This window comes from Orcinus orca, chromosome 5, assembly GCF_937001465.1.
Source record: "Orcinus orca chromosome 5, mOrcOrc1.1, whole genome shotgun sequence".
Lineage (NCBI taxonomy): Eukaryota > Metazoa > Chordata > Mammalia > Artiodactyla > Delphinidae > Orcinus > Orcinus orca.
The window spans coordinates 62234645-62253677 of record NC_064563.1 but is presented as its reverse complement, the minus strand read 5'-3'; the positions used below and the strand labels follow the sequence as shown (position 1 = coordinate 62253677).

Below are 19033 nucleotides of genomic sequence, written 5' to 3'. Positions count from 1 at the left end.
AAATTGAGGCGGTAGACTTTGGGAACAACTGTAGACTTGGGGTTTGCTTTCTGCATCTAATTTGTTTCTGGTTTTATGTTTATCTTAGTTTAGTATTTAGAGCTTATTATCATTGGTAAATTTGTTTATTGATTTCGTTGCTCTCTTCCCTTTTTTTAAAATATATATATTATTTTCCTTTTTCTCTTTTTGTGAGGTTGTATGTATATGCTTCTTTGTGTGATTTTGTCTGTATAGCTTTGCTTTTACCATTTGTCCTAGGGTTCTGTCGGTCTGTTATATTTTGTTTTTTTTTTTTTAGTATACTTTTTAGCGCTTGCTTTCATTGGTGGATTTTTTATTGGTTTGGTTGCTCTCTTCTTTCTTTCTTTTTGTAATTACTTTTTTATATTTAACAATTTTTTAATTTTAATAACGTTATTTTATTTTATTTTTTCTTTCTTTTTCTTCTCCCTTTTCTTCTGAGCCATGTGGCTGACAGGGTCTTGGTGCTCCAGCTGGGTGTCAGGCCTGAGTCTCTGAGGTGGGAGAGCTGAGTTCAGGACATTGGTCCACAAGAGACCTCCCGGCTCCATGTAATATCAAATGGCAAAAGGTCTCCCAGAGATCTCCATCTCAGCGATAAGACTCAGCTCCACTCAATGACCAGCAACCTGCAGTGCTGGACACCCCATGCCAAACAACTAGAAAGGCAGGAACAAAACCCAACCCATTAGCAGAGAGGCTGCCTAAAATCATAAGTTCACAGACACCCCAAAACACACCACTGGATGTGGTCCTGCCAACCAGAAAGACAAGATCCAACCTCATCCACCAGAACACAGGCACCAGTCCCCTCCACCAGGAAGCCTACACAACCCACTGAGACAACCTTACCCACTGGGGGCAGACAACAAAGACAATGGGAACTACAAACCTGCAGCCTGCGAAAAGGAGACCCCAAATGCAGTAAGTTAAGCAAAATAAGAAGACAGACAAATACACAGCAGATGAAGGAGCAAAGTAAAAACCCACCAGACCAAACAAATGAAGAGGAAATAGGCAGTCTACCTGAAAAAGAATTCAGAGTAATGATAGTAAAGATGATCGAAAATCTTGGAAATAGAATGGAGAAAATACAAGAAGTGTTTAACAAGGACCTAGAAGAACTAAATAGCAAACAAACAATGATGAACAACACAATAAGTGAAATTAAAAATTCTCTAGAAGGAATTAATAACAGAATAAGTGAGGCAGAAGAACGGATAAGTAACCTGGAAGACAAAATACTGGAAATAACTACCACAGAGCAGAATAAAGAAAACATAATGAAAAGAATTGAGGACAATAGGGAGGATGGGAGGGAGGGAGACACAAGAGGGAAGAGATATGGGGACATATGTATATGCGTAACTGATTCACTTTGTTATAAAGCAGAAATGAACACACCATTGTAAAGCAATTATACTCCAATAAAGATGTTTAAAAAAAAAATTGAGGACAGACTCAGAGACCGCTGGGACAACACTAAACACACCAACATTCGAATTATAGGGGTCCCAGAAGAATAAGAGAAGAAGAAAGGGACTGAAAAAATATTTGGAGAGATTATAGTTGAAAACTTCCCTAAAGTGAGAAAGGAAATGGTCAGTCAAGTCCAGGAAGCACAAAGAGTCCCATACAGGATAAATCCAAGGAGAAACACACAAAGACACATATTAATCAAACTATCAAAAATTAGGGGCTGCCCTGGTGGTGCAGTGGTTGAGAGTCCGCCTGCCGATGCAGGGGACACGGGTTCATGCCCCAGTCCGGGAGGATCCCACATGCCGCGGAGAGGCTGGGCCTGTGAGCCATGGCTGCTGAGCCTATGCGTCCAGAGCCTGTGCTCCACAATGGGAGAGGCCACAATGGTGAGAGGCCTGCATACCGCAAAAAAAAAAAAATTAAATACAAAGAAAAAATATTAAAAGCACCAAGGGAAAAGCAACAAATAACATACAAGGGAATCCTCATAAGGTTAACAGCTGATTTCTCCGCAGAAACCCTGCAAGCCAGAAGGGTGTGGCAGGACATATTTAAAATGAAGAAAGGGAAAAACCTACAACCAAAATTACTCTACCCAGCAAGGATCTCATTCAGATTCGACGGAGAAATTAAAACCTTTACAGACAAGCAAAAGCTAAGAAAATTCAGCACCACCAAACCAGCTTTACAACAAATGCTAAAGGAACTTCTCTAGGCAGGAAACACAAGACAAGGAAAAGACCTACAATAACAAACCCAAAACAATTAAGAAAATGGTAATAGGAATATACATACCGATAATTACCTTAAATGTAAATGGATTAAATGCTCCAACCAAAAGACATAGACTGGCTGAATGGATACAAAAAAATGACCCGTATATATGCTGTCTACAAGAGACCCACGTCAGACTTAGGGACACATTACAGACTAAAAGTGAGAGGATGGAAAAAGATATTCCATACAAATGGAAATCAAAAGAAAGCTGGAGTAGCAATTCTCATATCCAACAAAATAGACTTTAAAATAAAGAATGTTATAAGAGACAAAGAAGGACACTACATAGTGATCAAGGGATCAATCCATGAAGAAGATATAACAATTGTAAATATTTATGCACCCAACATAGGAGCACCTCAATACATAAGGCAAATGTTAACAGCCATAAAAGGGGAAATCGACAGTGACACAATAATAGTAGGGGACTTCAACACCCCACTTTCACCAATGGACAGATCATCCAAAATGAAAATAAATAAGGAAACACAAACTTTAAATGATATGTAAAACAACTTAATGGACTTAATTCATATTTATAGGACATTCCATCCAAAAACGAGAATACACTTTCATCTGAAGTGCTCATGGAACATTCTCTAGGATAGATCATATCATGGGTCACAAATAATGCCTTGGTAAAATTAAGAAAATTGAAATCGTATCAAGTATCTTTTCCAACCACAACGCTCTGAGACTAGATATCAATTACAGGAAAAAATCTGTAAAAAATACAAACACATGGAGGCTAAACAATACACTACTTAATAACCAAGAGATCACTGAAGAAATCTAAAAATACCTAGAAACAAATGATAATGAATATAGGATGACACCAAACCTATGGGATTCAGCAAAAGCATTCTAAGAGGGAAATTTATAGCAGTACAATCCTACCTCAAGAAACAAGAAACATCTCAAATAAACAACCTAACCTTACACCTAAAGCAGTTAGAGAAAGAAGACAAAAAAACCCAACGTTAGCAGAAGGAAAGAATTCATAAAGATCAGATCAGAAAGAAAGAAATGAAGGAAACAATAGCAAAGATCAATAAAACTAAAAGCTGGTTCTTTGAGAAGATAAACAATATTAATAAACTATTAGCCAGACTCATCAAGAAAAAGAGGGAGAGGACTCAAATCAATAAACTTAGAAATGAAAAAGGAGAAGTTACAACAGACACCACAGAAATACAAAGCATGCTAAGAGACTACTACCAGCAACTCTATGCCAATAAAATGGACAACCTGGAAGAAATGGACAAATTCTTAGAAAAGCACAACCTACCGAGACTGAACCAGGAAGAAATAGAAAATATAAACAGACCAATCACAAGCACTGAATTTGAAACTGTGATTAAAAATCTTCCAACAAACAAAAGCCCGGGACCAGTTGACTTCACAGGCGAATTCTATCAAACATTTAGAGAACAGCTCCAACCTATCCTTCTCAAACTCTTCCAAAGTATAGCAGAGGGAGGAACACTCCCAAACTCATTCTACGAGGCCACCACCACCCTGATACCAAAACCAGACAAAGATGTCACAAAGAAAGAAAGCTACAGGCCAATAACACTGAGGAACATAGATGCAAAAATCCTCAACAAAATACTAGCAAACAGAATCCAACAGCACATTAAAAGGATCATACACCATGATCAAGTGGGGTTTATCACAGGAATGCAAAGATTCTTCAGTATATGCAAATCAATCAATGTGATACACCATATTAACAAATTGAAGGAGAAAAATCACATGATCATCTCATTAATGCAGAAATAGCTTTTGACAAAATTCAACACGTAGTTGAAATAAAATCCTCCAGAAAGTGGGCATAGAGGGAACTTACCTCATGTAATAAAGGCCATATATGACAAACCCACAGCAAACATCGTTCTCAGTGGTGAAAAACGGAAATCATTTCTGCTAAGATCAGGAACAAGACAAGGTTGCCCACTCTGCTGCTATTATTCAACATAGTTTTTGAAGTTTTAGCCACAGCAATCAGATAAAAAAAAGAAATAAAAGGAATCCAAATCAGAAAAGGAGAAGTAAAACTGTCACTGTTTGTAGATGACATGGTACTATACATAGAGAATCCTAAAGATGCTACCAGAAAACTACTACAGCTAATCAATGAATTTGGTAAAGTAGCTGGATACAAAATTAACGCACAGAAATCTCTTGCATTCCTATACACTAATGATAAAAAATCTGCAAGAGAAAATAAGGAAACACTCCCATTTACCACTGCAACAAAAAGAATAAAATACCTAGGAATAAACCTACCTAGGGAGACAAAAGACCTGTATGCAGAAAACTATAAGACATTGATGAAAGAAATTAAAGATGATACAAACAAGTGGAGAGTTATACCATGTTCTTGGAAGAATCAACATTGTGAAAATGACTGTACTACCCAAAGCAATCTATAGATTCATTACAATCCCTATCAAACTAGCAATGGCATTTTTCACAGAACTAGAACAAAAGATTTCACAATTTGTATGGAAACACAAAAGACCCCAAATATCCAAAGCAATCTTGAAAAAGAAAAATGGAGCTGGAGGAATCAGGCTCCCTGACTTCAGACTATACTACAAAGCTACAGTAATCAAGACAATATGGTACTGGCACAAAAACAGAAATATAGATCACTGGAACAGGATAGAAAGCCTGGAGATAAACCCACACACATATGGTCAACTTATTTTTGATAAAGGAGGCAAGAATATACAATGGAGAAAAGACAGCCTTTTCAGTAAGTGGTGCTGGGAAAACTGGACAGCTACATGTAAAAGAATGAAACTCAAACACTCCGTAACACCATACACAAAAATAAACTCAAAATGGATTAAAGACCTAAATGTAAGGCCACACACTGCAAAACTCTTAGAGGAATACACAGGCAGAGCACTCTATGACATAAATCACAGTAAGCTCCTTTTTGACCCACCTCCTAGAGAAATGGAAATAAAAATAAACTAATGGGACCTAATGAAACAAAAGCTTTTGCACAGCAAAGGAAACCATAAACAAGACAAAAAGACAACCCTCAGGATGGGAGAAATATTTGCAAACGAAGCAACTGACAAAGGATTAATCTCCAAAAGATACAAGCAGCTCATGCAGCTCAATATCCAAAAAACAAACAACCCAATCCAAAAATGGGCAGAAGACCTAAATAGACATTTCTCCAAAGAAGATATACAGATTGCCAACAAACACATGAAAGGATGCTCAACATCATTAATCATTAGAGAAATGCAAATCAAAACTACAATAAGGTATCACCTCACACCAGTCAGAATGGCCATCATCAAAAAATCTACAAACAATAAATGCTGGAAAGGGTGTGGAGAAAAGGGAACCCTCTTGCACTGTTGGTGGGAACGTAAATTGATACAGCCACTATGGAGAACAGTATGGAGGTTCCTTAAAATACTACAAATAGAACTACCATATGACCCAGCAATCCCACTACTGGGCATATACCCAGAGAAAACCATAATTCAAAAAGAGTCATGGGGGCTTCCCTGGTGGCACAGTAGTTAAGAATCCACCTGCCAATGCAGGGGACACGGGTTTGAGCCCTAGTCCGGAAATATCCCACATGCCATGGAGCAACTAAGCCCATGTGCCACAACTACTCAGCCTGAGCTCTAGAGCCCGCGAGCCACAACTGTTGAAGCCCACGTGCCTAGAGCCTGTGCTCTGCAACAAGAGAAGCCACCGCAAGCCCACGCACCGCAACGAAGAGTAACCCCTGCTCACCGCAGCTAGAGAAAGCCCAAGCGCAGCAACGAAGACCCAATGCAGCCAAAAATAAATAAATAAAATAAATATTTAAAAAAAAATAAAAGAGTCATGTACCGCAATGTTCATTGCAGCTCTATTTACAATAGCCAGGACATGCAAGCAACCTAAGTGTCCATCAACAGATGAACGGATAAAGAATATGTGGCACATATATACAGTGGAATATTCCCCAGCCATAAAAAGAAACGAAATTGAGTTCTTTGTAGTGAGGTGGATGGATCTAGAGACTGTCACACAGAGTGAAGTAAGTCAGAAAGAGAAAAATACTGTATGCTAACACATATATATGTAATCTAAGAAATATATAAATAAAAAATGGTTCTGAAGAACTTAGGGGCAGGACAGGAATAAAGACTCAGGTGTAGAGAATGGACTTGAGGACATGGGGAGGGGGAAGGGTAAGCTGGGATGAAGTGAGAGAGTGGCATGGACATATATACACTACCAAATGTAAAATAGATAACTGTGGGAAGCAGCCACATAGCACAGGGAGATCAGCTCGGTGCTTTGTGTCCACCTAGAGGGGTGGGATAGGGAGGGTAGGAGGGAGACAAAAGAGGGAGGAGATATGGGGATATATGTATACGTATAGCTGATTTACTTTGTTATACAGCATAAACTAACACACCACTGTGAAGCAATTATACTCCAATAAAGATGTAAAAAAAAAAAAAGATAATTGGACAGTTAAATATGGTGCCCATATGTAACCTAAACAGAAGAGCACCCTAGAGCTATGTGTTTAGGAGAACTTAAATTTGAAAAATAAAATCAGCATTGTTGCAGAACTGCAATATTTGCTCAAACCATAAAAAAAAAAAAAGAAAATTCACTCTGACAATTTTTCTGTGATAATTGGAATATTTACTCAATTTTTAACATATTTACTGGAATTATTAAATTTAATCACCTTAGTCTTTGTTGTATTTGGACCACCTTGACTGTTGCTCTTTTTAAATATATTTTTTCTTCTTTTCTGTCAAAAAAAAATATATATATATATATTTATATATATATATGTCAAGGCAGAAACACTATATTTTTGTTAATCCCTAAGGATTATAGTTCTTTTTTAAAATTATTCCAGACCCACAATTTATGTCTCAGTATGCAACATAATTCACATTATTATACATTTTTAAAAAGGAGAAACTTTAGCATACAAACATCTTAGAAAGAATTCTAACATGGTCCAATAATTTTATAGCTACAGTTTCTGGGCAAAAGGTATAGTTATCATTTTCTGTCCAAATTTTTAATAGTCATTTTAAATGGAACATCATTTCAGAATAGTATGAAATTACATTGTGAAATCAGGACAGTCGTTGAACATTACGTGCCTATTACATCCCAAGCATTATGTATGTCTTTACACTTAAGGAATGGATAATAAACAATCTTGGAGTAAAATATGGGGCAGGACCTGCTTTAAGTTGTACCAAGTCAATCAAATAGAAATTTGAAGAACCTTGTATTAAGATGAGAGGCTTTTATACTCGGCATTTTCTTCCAATGAAAAAATAAATCCAGTGTGCCACCATCTTGACAAGTCTTTAAATATATAAAGAATGTAGTTCTTATATAACTTAACACAAAGTAAACAACATAGCAATTATCTCTTCCAAAGGTCAGTCAAATGCAGGGTTTTTTCTCTCTGACCCTAAAAGAACATATCAATCTTCTACCTCATAGAAGTTCTAAATTGTAATTTTGTTCTTAAGTATTTCAATTTTTTTTTTTACTTTCTGCTTGTTTCTACATTAAGATTAACTTTTGTCATCCAGTGATGATGATTTCAAGCTGATCAAATAAGGATGTTTTCCGTTTTTTTGCCATTAACATCCTAAATTATCTTTTATTCTTCTGTAATCTAGGTAGACAGTTAATTCCTCGACCCTCTTAAACTGTGTCCCTAAATGGTAGGTAGACCAAGATTGCTAATACCCTTGATTTTTAAATGGCAAATATATATTTACACAGATGCATGTAAAAAATGCTCTGACAGTAACTAGAAAATAGATATTTTTAAGATATTGCTTATGTTATAGGACAAGTAATTACTATAAAACTTGCAATAATAACTTCTTGTCCTATAATCTCCCAAAAATATAATATATGTCAAAGTACAGGAAAGACTCTTCTGAAAAGCAAGAAGAATAGGGGGTCCTTGGTTTACATTTATCAATCTACATAATCTAAAAATAATTCATCCATAATCTTGAGCTATTAAGTGGACAGTTACTATAGAAACATTTTTCAAGATTTAAAAAATAAGAGTATCACTCCTTGGTATGGGACCTGTATACCTATCAAAGAGACCCCTGTATATAAGGGAAAAGATACCCTTAACAAAGTTCACAATGCCATCACAGCCACCTAATTAAATATCTTAACTGCAGAATTAGTGTAATTTTTCCAAATACATTTTTATAAAACCCAAATAGCCATGAACCCAATGGCATGCCACTTTAGAGAACTTAGAAATTTGGGAAGTAGCTTTAATTATGTATTCCAATAAAAAGGCAAAAGTTGGTTGAATTATTTAAGTCCAATTTATCTATTTGACATCACTGGCAAAATCCTTCCTAAAGGAGTTTGCTTTGTAAGCATTGTATTAAAGAATTCCATGTTTTCTGGAACGCCAGAGTAGCTTACAAATCAGAACAGAGATCCCATCAGCTCCTTGCAGCACATTCTGTGACTGCCCCAGTCAGGGCTGTCCATGGTCTGTCCTCTCTGACCACTCCTTGTAGATTTATTCCTTTAGAGAAAGTCACTGAAAATCTGAGGCTCATTATACAGTAGTGGTGTTAATAGCACTGTACTTGCCATTAAAGTATCAAATCAGTGCTTCATAATAGGTGCTACCTTATCCTAACTGTTCTAAGCTGCCTCACCTCCTAGGGCCCAAGTAATCTAGTATTCATAAACATCTTCAGTGCCCTGTGGGAGCCTTCCAGTTCAATAGGTTGTGATCTTCAATCATGTGTCCTTGAGAGAGATAGAAACAAATACTTATATAACATATTACATCTTCTATCTTTAGGAAATTCCACCCAGTGGAATTGTTATCAAAAAAAAAAAAAGTTTTTGAGATTGCCAACTATTTAAATTATGCCTCAGACTACCCAAACTGGCAAATAATTGGTAGCTAAACAAAAAATAATCAAAGCCACATCAACAGGGTCAGCACATTGCTTCCAAGTTCACATAAAGTCTAGAGAGAAATGGTGAAGAGCACAGGCTTGGGGGTGATGGGACCGTGTTTGAATCCTCTATGGACACTGACCTACCAGCTATATTATTTTCCTATTGCTGCTGTAACAAATTGCGACAAATTCAGTGGCTTAAAACAACATAAATTTATTATCCTACAATTCTGGAACTCAGCTGTCCTAAAAATCAAGGTGTCAGGAGGGCTGCATTCCTTCTGGAGGCTCTAAAGGAGAATTCATTTCCTTGCCTTTTCCATGGTACCTAGAATTCCTTGGTTTGTGGCCCCATATTCTATCTCCAAAGCCAACAGCATAGCATCTTCAAGTCACTCTCTTTCCTTATCTCCTCTCTTTCTCTCACGCTCTCTCTCTGTCCCTCTCACACAATTGTACATACACAATTTCACTTCCACTATAACAGACGATTATTTTATTTTAAACACAAATTCTGGGACACAAACCTTCATATGCCTAAGAGAATCTTTAAAATCAGATTAAGAAAATCAGTAGAGCAGACACCCCCTTCCATGCTATCGAAGAAGCTATGCTATCTTCGAACCCCGTATGAAACAGTGAGACCCCTTATTTTTATCTTAACTAAAGTGCACACCACACGCACGCACACACACGCACACTCACACACTAAAATGAGATTTGTCTGTCTTCACAAAGTGAAAGGCTGAACACATCCTTCTATGCTTTTGAAATTGTGTTCCCCAAGGTCTCTCTCAGCTTCAAGCTTGCCAATCAACCTCCAAGGCACCCTCTTCATCAACTATAACAAATAGGGCCTTTTGTCTGTGCCGAGCAGTTGTTTCACATTTGCTGGGAAAAGAACAAAGGAACAGAGAGCTCAGAACAAACTCAGGAAGTGCTGAGGACAGTTTGGAGGGGAAAAAACGTTACTGAGGCAAGTTTGAATTCGCAATTCAGTCTTTGAGCAATTCATTTATTCTGAATGGTAAGAAAGATATAGAATTAAATTAATACTCATCAGTTATTATTCTGTAACAAATGTACTTCCTATATGCAAGCAGACGAGTCCTATGTAATTCGTTTCTAAAAGAAGTGTAGGAGCAAGTGACTAATTCTTAATTGTTTGCGCAATTAGTAAAAACACATATATGGCATTCCAGAGACTGTTATCCACTTCCTTCCTTCTGTTATAAGGAAATCACGGTGGGCCTATAGAACCCCTGCCAACGCAACCGTGGCCTGGAAATTTCCATTTAAACATTCAAAGGATATGAAATGTGTGGCATCCTAGCCTACCTTGGTTGCTTGCTGCGCTTACATTTTAGACGTCAAGCCAGGCAGCTGAGCTCGGAAAGCTACTCTTTTCCCCCCACATTCAAGTACTTGCCGGCCACAAAATACTCCTCGTAGCTCAGAGCATCTTACATTGGAAAGTGGTTCCTGTCTCCTCAGGAAGGCTGGGACAAGATAAGCTCAGATGAGATGACACTTTCAGGCCTTTCTATGAAAAATTTACTTCATAGCCTCTTCTGTAGAACCAGTATCTTGTCTCATCCTCCATTTTATTCCGGGTGGTGTTTCCTCTTTCTGTCCGTGTATGGATGTCATTCTTGCCTGAAACAGAGAGGAGTGGGGAAAATAGGAGAGCAAGAAAAAGGAGAAGGAAAGAAAAGCATCACAAATTGGCCACCAAAGAATGGAAATAACATTTACTGAATACATACAGTATGCCTGGCACTTTACACATTTGACTTACAGATTAGATAATTTAATCTTCCTATCATACCTAAAGGACAGACTTAATTCTGCATTTTTCAGATGAGGACACTGAAACTCAGAGAGGTCAAGAAGCTTACTCCAAGTCACACAGCTAAGTGGTGGTAGAGCCAGGTCTTTCCACTTCACCATTATAACATCCAACTGTTGTAATTTGTAACTGAAATCAGAAAGCAAGATTACTGAGAGTAAAGATTCTATCCTAAGAATCCCGTAGGATGGTTAGCTCATGAGGAGCTCAACGTTCAGTACTAAAGAAATCCTGGTTGTGAAATTAATTAAGCCCTGGCCCTGCCTTGAATGCAAGTGGGAAATAGATGGAAGAGTGTTGAGATGTCAACAAAAATCCATTTCCTACCAAGAGACAAGCCGGGAGATCAAAGAGGAGAAGGAGAGGTGCGGAGGTTGTAGACGGTGCTGGGAAGGGTTTGCACAAGGAGTGTCCCTGTCACTTGAGTGGCTTTCCTAAGCTAGCCGGGTGAAGAGACCCTAGGTCAGGAAGCCATCAGGCCAGTTCAGAAGTCAGCCCCCCAGGTGCCAGGGCTGAAAGAGAGGTAGGGCTGGAGGGACTTTTTCTAATAGGAATTTTCCATTTCTCACAATGAGTTAGTCAAACACTTGCACTTATGAGAAAGAAGAATGAAGGGTTACAGAGCCTGCCTTTTTAATTCTCATTTGCCTAATTTGCATTTGAACAAATTATTATTTCTGCCTTCATTAGAGTATTTAACACAGTGTAATCAACCTGCTGGGAAGTAAAAGTGTAACCATTTTATGGTTTGTTACACTGAAATTTAAATTTGCATATTAAGCACCAAAGGCATTAACATGTGTACCCTATTCATTAACTATGGATTATAAAATACCTCTCTAGTGTGAGCCCAAACAGCAAGCCGTTTTCTGATTGAACTGCTTAATTAAATAAAAGATTGTTAACAACATTCCTTTATACCCTAGATACTTTAGTAGTTTGAAATTAAAGCACAGAGACATTCAGAAACTACCAAATCTTCCTCATCACTGTTTTGCAAGCATCTCTCTGAATATGATAGATTGACTCTGCTCTGGAAAAACTGCACTCTGAAATAAACCTCTTTATAAAGCAAAGCCATAAAGTAAATAGTACCTGAACTCAGATTCAATTTTATCATTTTAATTCCGTTCAAACCTTCATCACTGGTGAGGCTGGTCTAAGTCCTGCAGATTTCTACCGTGACAAATAAAGGAGGACATGCAGCAAGCTTCCCAGTCTAAATACAAACTATTTTTATAAATCAGTGGTGAGCTAACTTAATTTGGTTCTTCTAACCTACACTACAAACACAAAATCCTTCTGTACCCAACTGAAACCTATTTTTAAAAAATAATTTCAGAGCAGTGAGTGAGCTTCTCTTAACCTCTTCCATCTTTGATAGTATTGACCACAGGTTTAGATCTCCTTGACCTGAGTGAACCCGTCTCTCAAACCCAAACCAAAGCCAAGAAGTTGGAGGCCTCATCGAAAACCTCATCCCTCAAGAAAAAGGTTGATGGGCCTGACCTCATCAGTGCGGATGCTGAGCAGAGAGGCCAGGCTCTCCGAAACCCAGAGACGGCATCCCTAGACTTAGGTAAGGCAATAGCTCGTGTCTGCTGCTGTTCACTTGTGCTTAATACAACAAGGAAGTTCTACAAATGACATTAAAACCATGGACAAAGCAGTAGAAAAGATTAATTCTATGTTGGAAACTGGACAGGACACACTTCTTTGTGCTTAGATTAAATAGCAGTTGGGGAGCTCAACTTTGCAGAACTGGTGTGGATTTATACATTTATTTGTACAACCCATGTGTATTGAGTTTCTGATAGATGGCAGGTACCACACTAGGCACTGGAGTTACAATAAAAATAAGACATGAATCTTGCTCTCTAGGAGAATTCAGTCTAGAGGGGAAGAGAGTCTAGAAAGAGAAAACTCTAACCCAAGGTCCGGGAACAGCCAGAAGGAACAGTAACATGTAACATGTGTAGGGATACGTCCAATACAATAATAACAGCTGCCATTCACTGATGACTTACGATGTCCAGAACTGTGCTACGTGATTTACATATATTAGCCTGTTAATTCATCACAACTCTTTGAAATGAATGAGGAACCAAATTTTCAAATTTAAATAACTTGCCCAAGATCCCAGTTAGTATGAGGAAGAGCTGGAATTTGAGCCAAGCTCTAATTAACTTCAAAGCCTGTACTTCTCTCCACTGTACATCTTCCCGAGAAAGGAGACCTTAACCTCAGATCATGGAACCAGTCAATTAAACTCCCCTTTCTTAAGAAAAAGAAAGGTAACAGTTATTTCAGAAAGCCAAGGGAAACATGGATGGGTAAGTATCCATAAAATGAGCGTATTAGTAACTTATCCATAAAGTTACAAAGGTTAAAGGGGATATACATACATGTAAAATCGCTTAGCACTGTGATATATACATGTTCGATGGCCATGAATTCATTTATTCATTTGTTCAGTAAACATTTCTCTAAATATCGGTTGTGTTCCATACTATGTGCTGGAAATACAAAGATAAATAATATAAGCTTTCTGCCCCTTAGTAAGTATACAGTCTAGTGGAGAGATAGAAAAATGATTAAAATAATTATAATAAAATATGTACTATGTGCTGCAATAAAGCAAAGCCCAGGTTAAGCCCCTCACCCAGCCAGGGGGTTATAGAAGGTGCCTTATAGGAGGTACTGTATGAGCAGTCTTGAAGGTTGAGTAAGAATTTGCCAGATGAAAAATATGGATCAGAGAGAGGTGGGAAGGAAGGGGCAGGGCATTCCTGATGCAGAAGAGAAAGGGAGTCACACACAAGTAGACAAACACAGAAAGATGCCTTTTCAAGCAAATACAAGCGCTGCTACAGTATTCAAGAACGGTAGAGTACTGAGAAATAAATCTGAGCGTCACCAGGGGTCAGATAATGGGAGTTCTTGGATGCCAGGTCGTTAAGTTTGTGGGGAGGGCAGGGTTGAAGGGTTTTTACTCAGAGGAGTGACATCAACAGATTCTATTTTAGAAAAAAATTTCTCTTTTGGATGTGTGGAGAAAGGAATGGAGGCAGGGAGACAATACAGGCATGTAAGAGAGTGACAGAGGGGATAGTGAGAGGCAGATGAGTTCAAAAATAAATAAATAAAAACAAGACTTGTGGACTGGGTAGATATATGCATGCCAGCAAGGAAGAGATATAGAATGTGCCAAACTCTGTGATGAGGGTACAAGAGGAGAAGGCGGGGGGGGGGGGGGGGGCGGGGGATGTCAAGGTGGAAATTGTCAAGTTCAGTTTTGAACCTGTTATATATGAGGAAACTGTGGAGCTTCTCTGTAGAGATGTCCAATGGACTGTTAAATGTGTAAGTCTAGAACTCAGGAAAGAGAACCAAGAAGGAAATAGAGATTTGAAAGTCAGAAGCCTATGAATAGCCATCACAGTCACGGGTGTAGATGAGCTCACCAAGGACAGATCATAGAGAAAGGGAAGAGAACCAGCACGCTGCTCAAACTGGTTGCACACACAGGATCTGCGCTCCTCTGCCACGTCACTTTTTGAGGCCTGTCTCTCTGGAGGAAAATTTTATAATTATTTCCTCATCATCCATGTGCTCTAGGTTTATTCCATTTCAATAAGTGAAATTTATACATATGCATAAGGGTATATTGTTAAATACATTACAATATAATATAATAAACACATAAATGATACTTTCATTTCTCTGCTTTTGAGAAAATGCCTTGTGAAGAAGTCATAAAAATTCTTAGTTTAGGGGCTTCCCTGGTGGCGCAGTGGTTGAGAGTCCACCTGCCGAGGCAGGGGACACGGGTTCGTGCCCCGGTCCAGGAGGATCCCACATGCCGCGGAGCGGCTGGGCCCGTGAGCCATGGCCGCTGAGCCTGTGCATCCGGAGCCTGTGCTCCGCGATGGGAGAGGCCACAACAGTGAGAGGCCCGCATACCGAAAAAAAAAAAAAAAATTCTTAGTTTAAACGACTTTAGAGGACACTGACTGCAAACCTACCTTTTTATAAACAAAAAAACTGGCCTCTAAGGTTGTCTAAGTGGATTGTTCACAGTCACACACCTGTTCATGAGAGGGAACCAGGCAGGTTCTTTGTAAGAATTCAGCCACAGGGAGACAGTGGTCCTAGCATACACTAACTTTCTCCATTGCCTCCTTCCTCTCTATCCCCATTATAAATTCCCTTCTTTGGTGAAAAATTAGGTAGTCTATAACAAAACCTGTAAAAAGTGTCCCAGTTTCTTCCCACCTCCTTTTAATAACAAGGCTCATCTCTTTAAACAGAATTTCTTTCCAGAAATGTGCCAGAAATGCCTCAAAGCCACCTCTTAGCTGGAGGCCCATAGGATAGTACTGCATATGCTCATTCTTTACCAGATCCCATGGGCTCATACACAAAATTCAGAATGCACACAGCTCTTGAAACAAATTCAGGTAAAAAAACATACTTGATTGTTTAACTGTAAAAGCAATCCCATTTCTCTTAATAGGTCTCATATTTATTTAGTTATACATGTTTTAATTAATTTTCTTGCAGCCTTTGGTCTTGGGGTAGAAGAGCATCAGTTAATTAAAGTTCACTTGTATAAGACTTCTCAGTCTTAATCTCTCTTCTTCTCTCTACACCTCGTATTCTCCCCCGTCCCCCTCACCCCCTTCTTGTCTCCTTAGTAGACATTCAAACACAACTGGAAAAATGGGATGATGTTAAGTTTCATGGAGATCGAAATAGCAAGGGACATCCCATGGCAGAGAGAAAATCAAGCTCATCTAGAACTGGATCAAAAGAACTTTTATGGTAAGATATTTTAATATCAGAAAATAGCCATAAAAAGAACGAAACTTTGCCATTTGCAGCAACATGGGTGGACTTGGAGGGCATTCTGCTAAGTAAGATAAATTAGACAGAGAAAGACAAATACTGTATGATATCACATGTGTGGAATCTAAAAAATATAACAAACTAGTGGATATAACAAAAAAAGAAGCAGACCTGCAGATACAGAGAATAAACTAGTAGTTATCAGTTGAGGAGGCAGTATAGGGATGGGGGAGTGGGAAGTATAAACTATTGGGTATAAGATAGGCTACAAGGATGTATTGTACTACACGGGGAATAGCCAGTATTTTGTAATAACTGTAAATGGAGTGTAACCTTTAAAAACTGTATAAAGTTTTTTTAAATTTTAAAAATAAATTAAAATATTTTTTTAAAAAACTAAAAAAAGAAAATAGCCATTTATGTGTCATATACTTGTCTACTGAAATAGCCAAAGAATTAAGTCAATCCAGATACTTGCTGCCATTTATAACCTCCTATTAATGTTAATTGTGGCTTCTAAAACTAAATTATTTCATCTTAATTGTCAAAAATTCAGCCAATAAGGATTTTGGTAGATTCATAATTTAATGTTCAATATTTCTCCAATATTTGTTGATAATTTTCTGAACATGTAACTGAGCCAGTCAATCAAAATATGTGCATGTGTAATTTTACATATGTGTATATTCAATGTACAACATGAATAATAGTTAAATTAAATGTTTTTGGCTACACAGGTAACCTTTCTGACTTTCTTAATCACCACTGTCCGATAATGCACTAATTAAGTATATTCCATGGATGCCCATGAGAAAAACTAGCCACTTGAATTTTACCATGTTTTTTTGTTTTGTTTTTTTGTGGTATGTGGGCCTGTCACTGTTGTGTCCTCTCCCATTGCGGAGCACAGGCTCCGGACGCGCAGGCTCAGGGGCCATGGCTCACGGGCCCAGCCGCTCCGCGGCATGTGGGATCTTCCCGGACCGGGGCACGAACCCGTGTCCCCTGCATCGGCAGGCAGACTCTCAACCACTGCGCCACGAGGGAGGCCCTTACCATGTTTTTAAAGCTTCCTAAAGGACGGCATGTTTCAGCCTCCGGTTGCCCGTCACACATCTCCATTTATTATGACATTTCAAATTCTATATAAAGATCAAATCTCACTAAGACACTTTGTGAGAAGCTCCCCTCCCCACCCCAAAATTACTTTTTTAATGAAGCAGAACTCTGTAACAAAAATGGTTTTGCATTTATTTACTCTTTGCATGTAACTGACCTGAATTCTAAATCAGTCAGAGAGAATAACACCTAACACATTGCAGCCACTTAAATTCCAAACGTGGTCATTATAATGGAAATATATGTTATCTTTTTCATCAAATGTCTGTTGAGAGCTTTGTTACCATGGTTCTCAACGATCCAAATTAACCAGATTTCTTGACTGGATTTCTAGGTGAATTCGCTTCTCAATTTACATTAATTTCCTCCATGTGTCCCTTGTAGGTCCTCAGAGCACAGATCTCAGCCAGAACTGAGTGGTGGGAAAAGCGCCCTGAACTCTGAGTCGGCTGCAGAGCTGGAATTGGTGCCTCCAACGCAGGTAACAAAACCAATTCCTCAGTGCACCTATCTTTACTAATAGATAATTTATGTCATAAGTATTTAAAATTTCACCAGAAAAATCTGAAGTAATTTTTCCGTATTTTCTATTTCATATGCTTTCTCACTCAGTATCTATCTCAATGCTTAAAATAACTGATGAAAGATAGATAGACAGATTTGGCTGGAAAATGTGTCAATGAACTCACCATGTACTTAGCACTTTTTCCTTGTTCTACCACTTACTGTTACATTATTTTCCAATACAAAATCTGTTCTACTCCAGTATTAGCACAGTTTATGTAACAGGCACAAACAAGAGGAAATTACATCTTGAGCAGTCATTCACAACTTTGCCCTACAGACCAAGGTACTCACACATCAGCATCCTGACTGTCACATTAAAATAAATTTGTTGCTAAGGAATAAATAATTATAGTATTAGCAATCATGATAATACTAGGAACTACCATTTGTGAGTACCCTCTAAGTATTAGGGACCTTGTGCTTTTCATATATTATATCTAATACTCAAGTAATCCTGTGAATTTTTATTGGACTCACTTTAAAGGTCTTTGAAGAGTCTTGGTAAAGTCAAAATCCTTTTACAGGGGCACCCAACTAATCACCAGTGGAAGTAGGGCATGTACCAGACCTGTCTGTCTGCTACTTGACCCTCGACTCCAGTGTAACTGGTTTGCCTGTGACTAGTGACCTTGGCTGGGCCAAGAAGGGCCATCAGCCTCAGTGTTTTCATTTGCTCAAACACTTTGCAAGGGTACAGCCTTGATCTCTTAAGAAATGTGTCCACGTTCACGCATCTACAATCCAGTTGGAAATAAGTGGGATGAAATGAGCAAGAGAGATTTTCTTGAGTTTACTAGATAAGGTATTGAAACTAAGAGGGAAGATATATTGTCTGAAGTGAGTAAAGGGATAAGTATGATAATAGCAAATATTATTGAGTGCTATGAGAAGGCCTTCTAATACATATTAATTAGCTCACTTGATCCTGACCAATGACTCTATGAGTTAAGTGTATTTTATAGAGGGGGAAACTAAGGCACAGTGAGAGTAAGGAAAATTGTCGACGCACTCACAACCAGTAAGCGGCAGAGGGCAGGAGGACGCAGCTAGGAAATGGAAGGCATCTGGAAACCTAGGCCATTAACAGCACCTCCACGTGCACCTCACCCTCCACAAGAGACAGGCGGGCATTACTGCTCCCAGAACTCAGTCAGAAAACAAGTCAGCTAACTTCCAGAACAAATAACCCTGGGAAGCTTAATGAATTGTAAATGTAGCGTGAAAATGTATTTTCTTCATCTTTGTTCATTCTGAATGTATCTTTTTAAAAAGCAAATTGATAACATTTATTAGAGAAACGTTTCTTGATAAGTGCATTAGAGATTTAGACTCAGCTAAATAATTGGTACTGTTTCATAAATTGGAATCCTTGGAACAATTTTTTTTATTTGTTTGTTTA

General features: G+C 38.3%; 1 protein-coding gene across 10 annotated transcripts in view; it reads left to right on the top strand.

The window, feature by feature from the left end:
• The window catches only part of PEX5L (peroxisomal biogenesis factor 5 like), a 254902-nt gene that overhangs the window by 154567 nt on the left and 81302 nt on the right, over window positions 1–19033 (top strand). For 5 of the 10 annotated variants that reach the window (XM_049710654.1, XM_004270504.2, XM_004270503.3 and 2 more), the window contains 3 exons: window positions 12485–12679; window positions 15801–15924; window positions 17452–17548. In XM_049710654.1, the coding sequence (XP_049566611.1) occupies window positions 12485–12679; window positions 15801–15924; window positions 17452–17548 (416 nt within the window). Of the gene's footprint in view, window positions 1–12484; window positions 12680–15797; window positions 15925–17451; window positions 17549–19033 lie in introns of all 10 variants that reach the window. The other 5 variants (XM_049710653.1, XM_033429469.2, XM_033429468.2 and 2 more) reach the window with 1 other exon arrangement.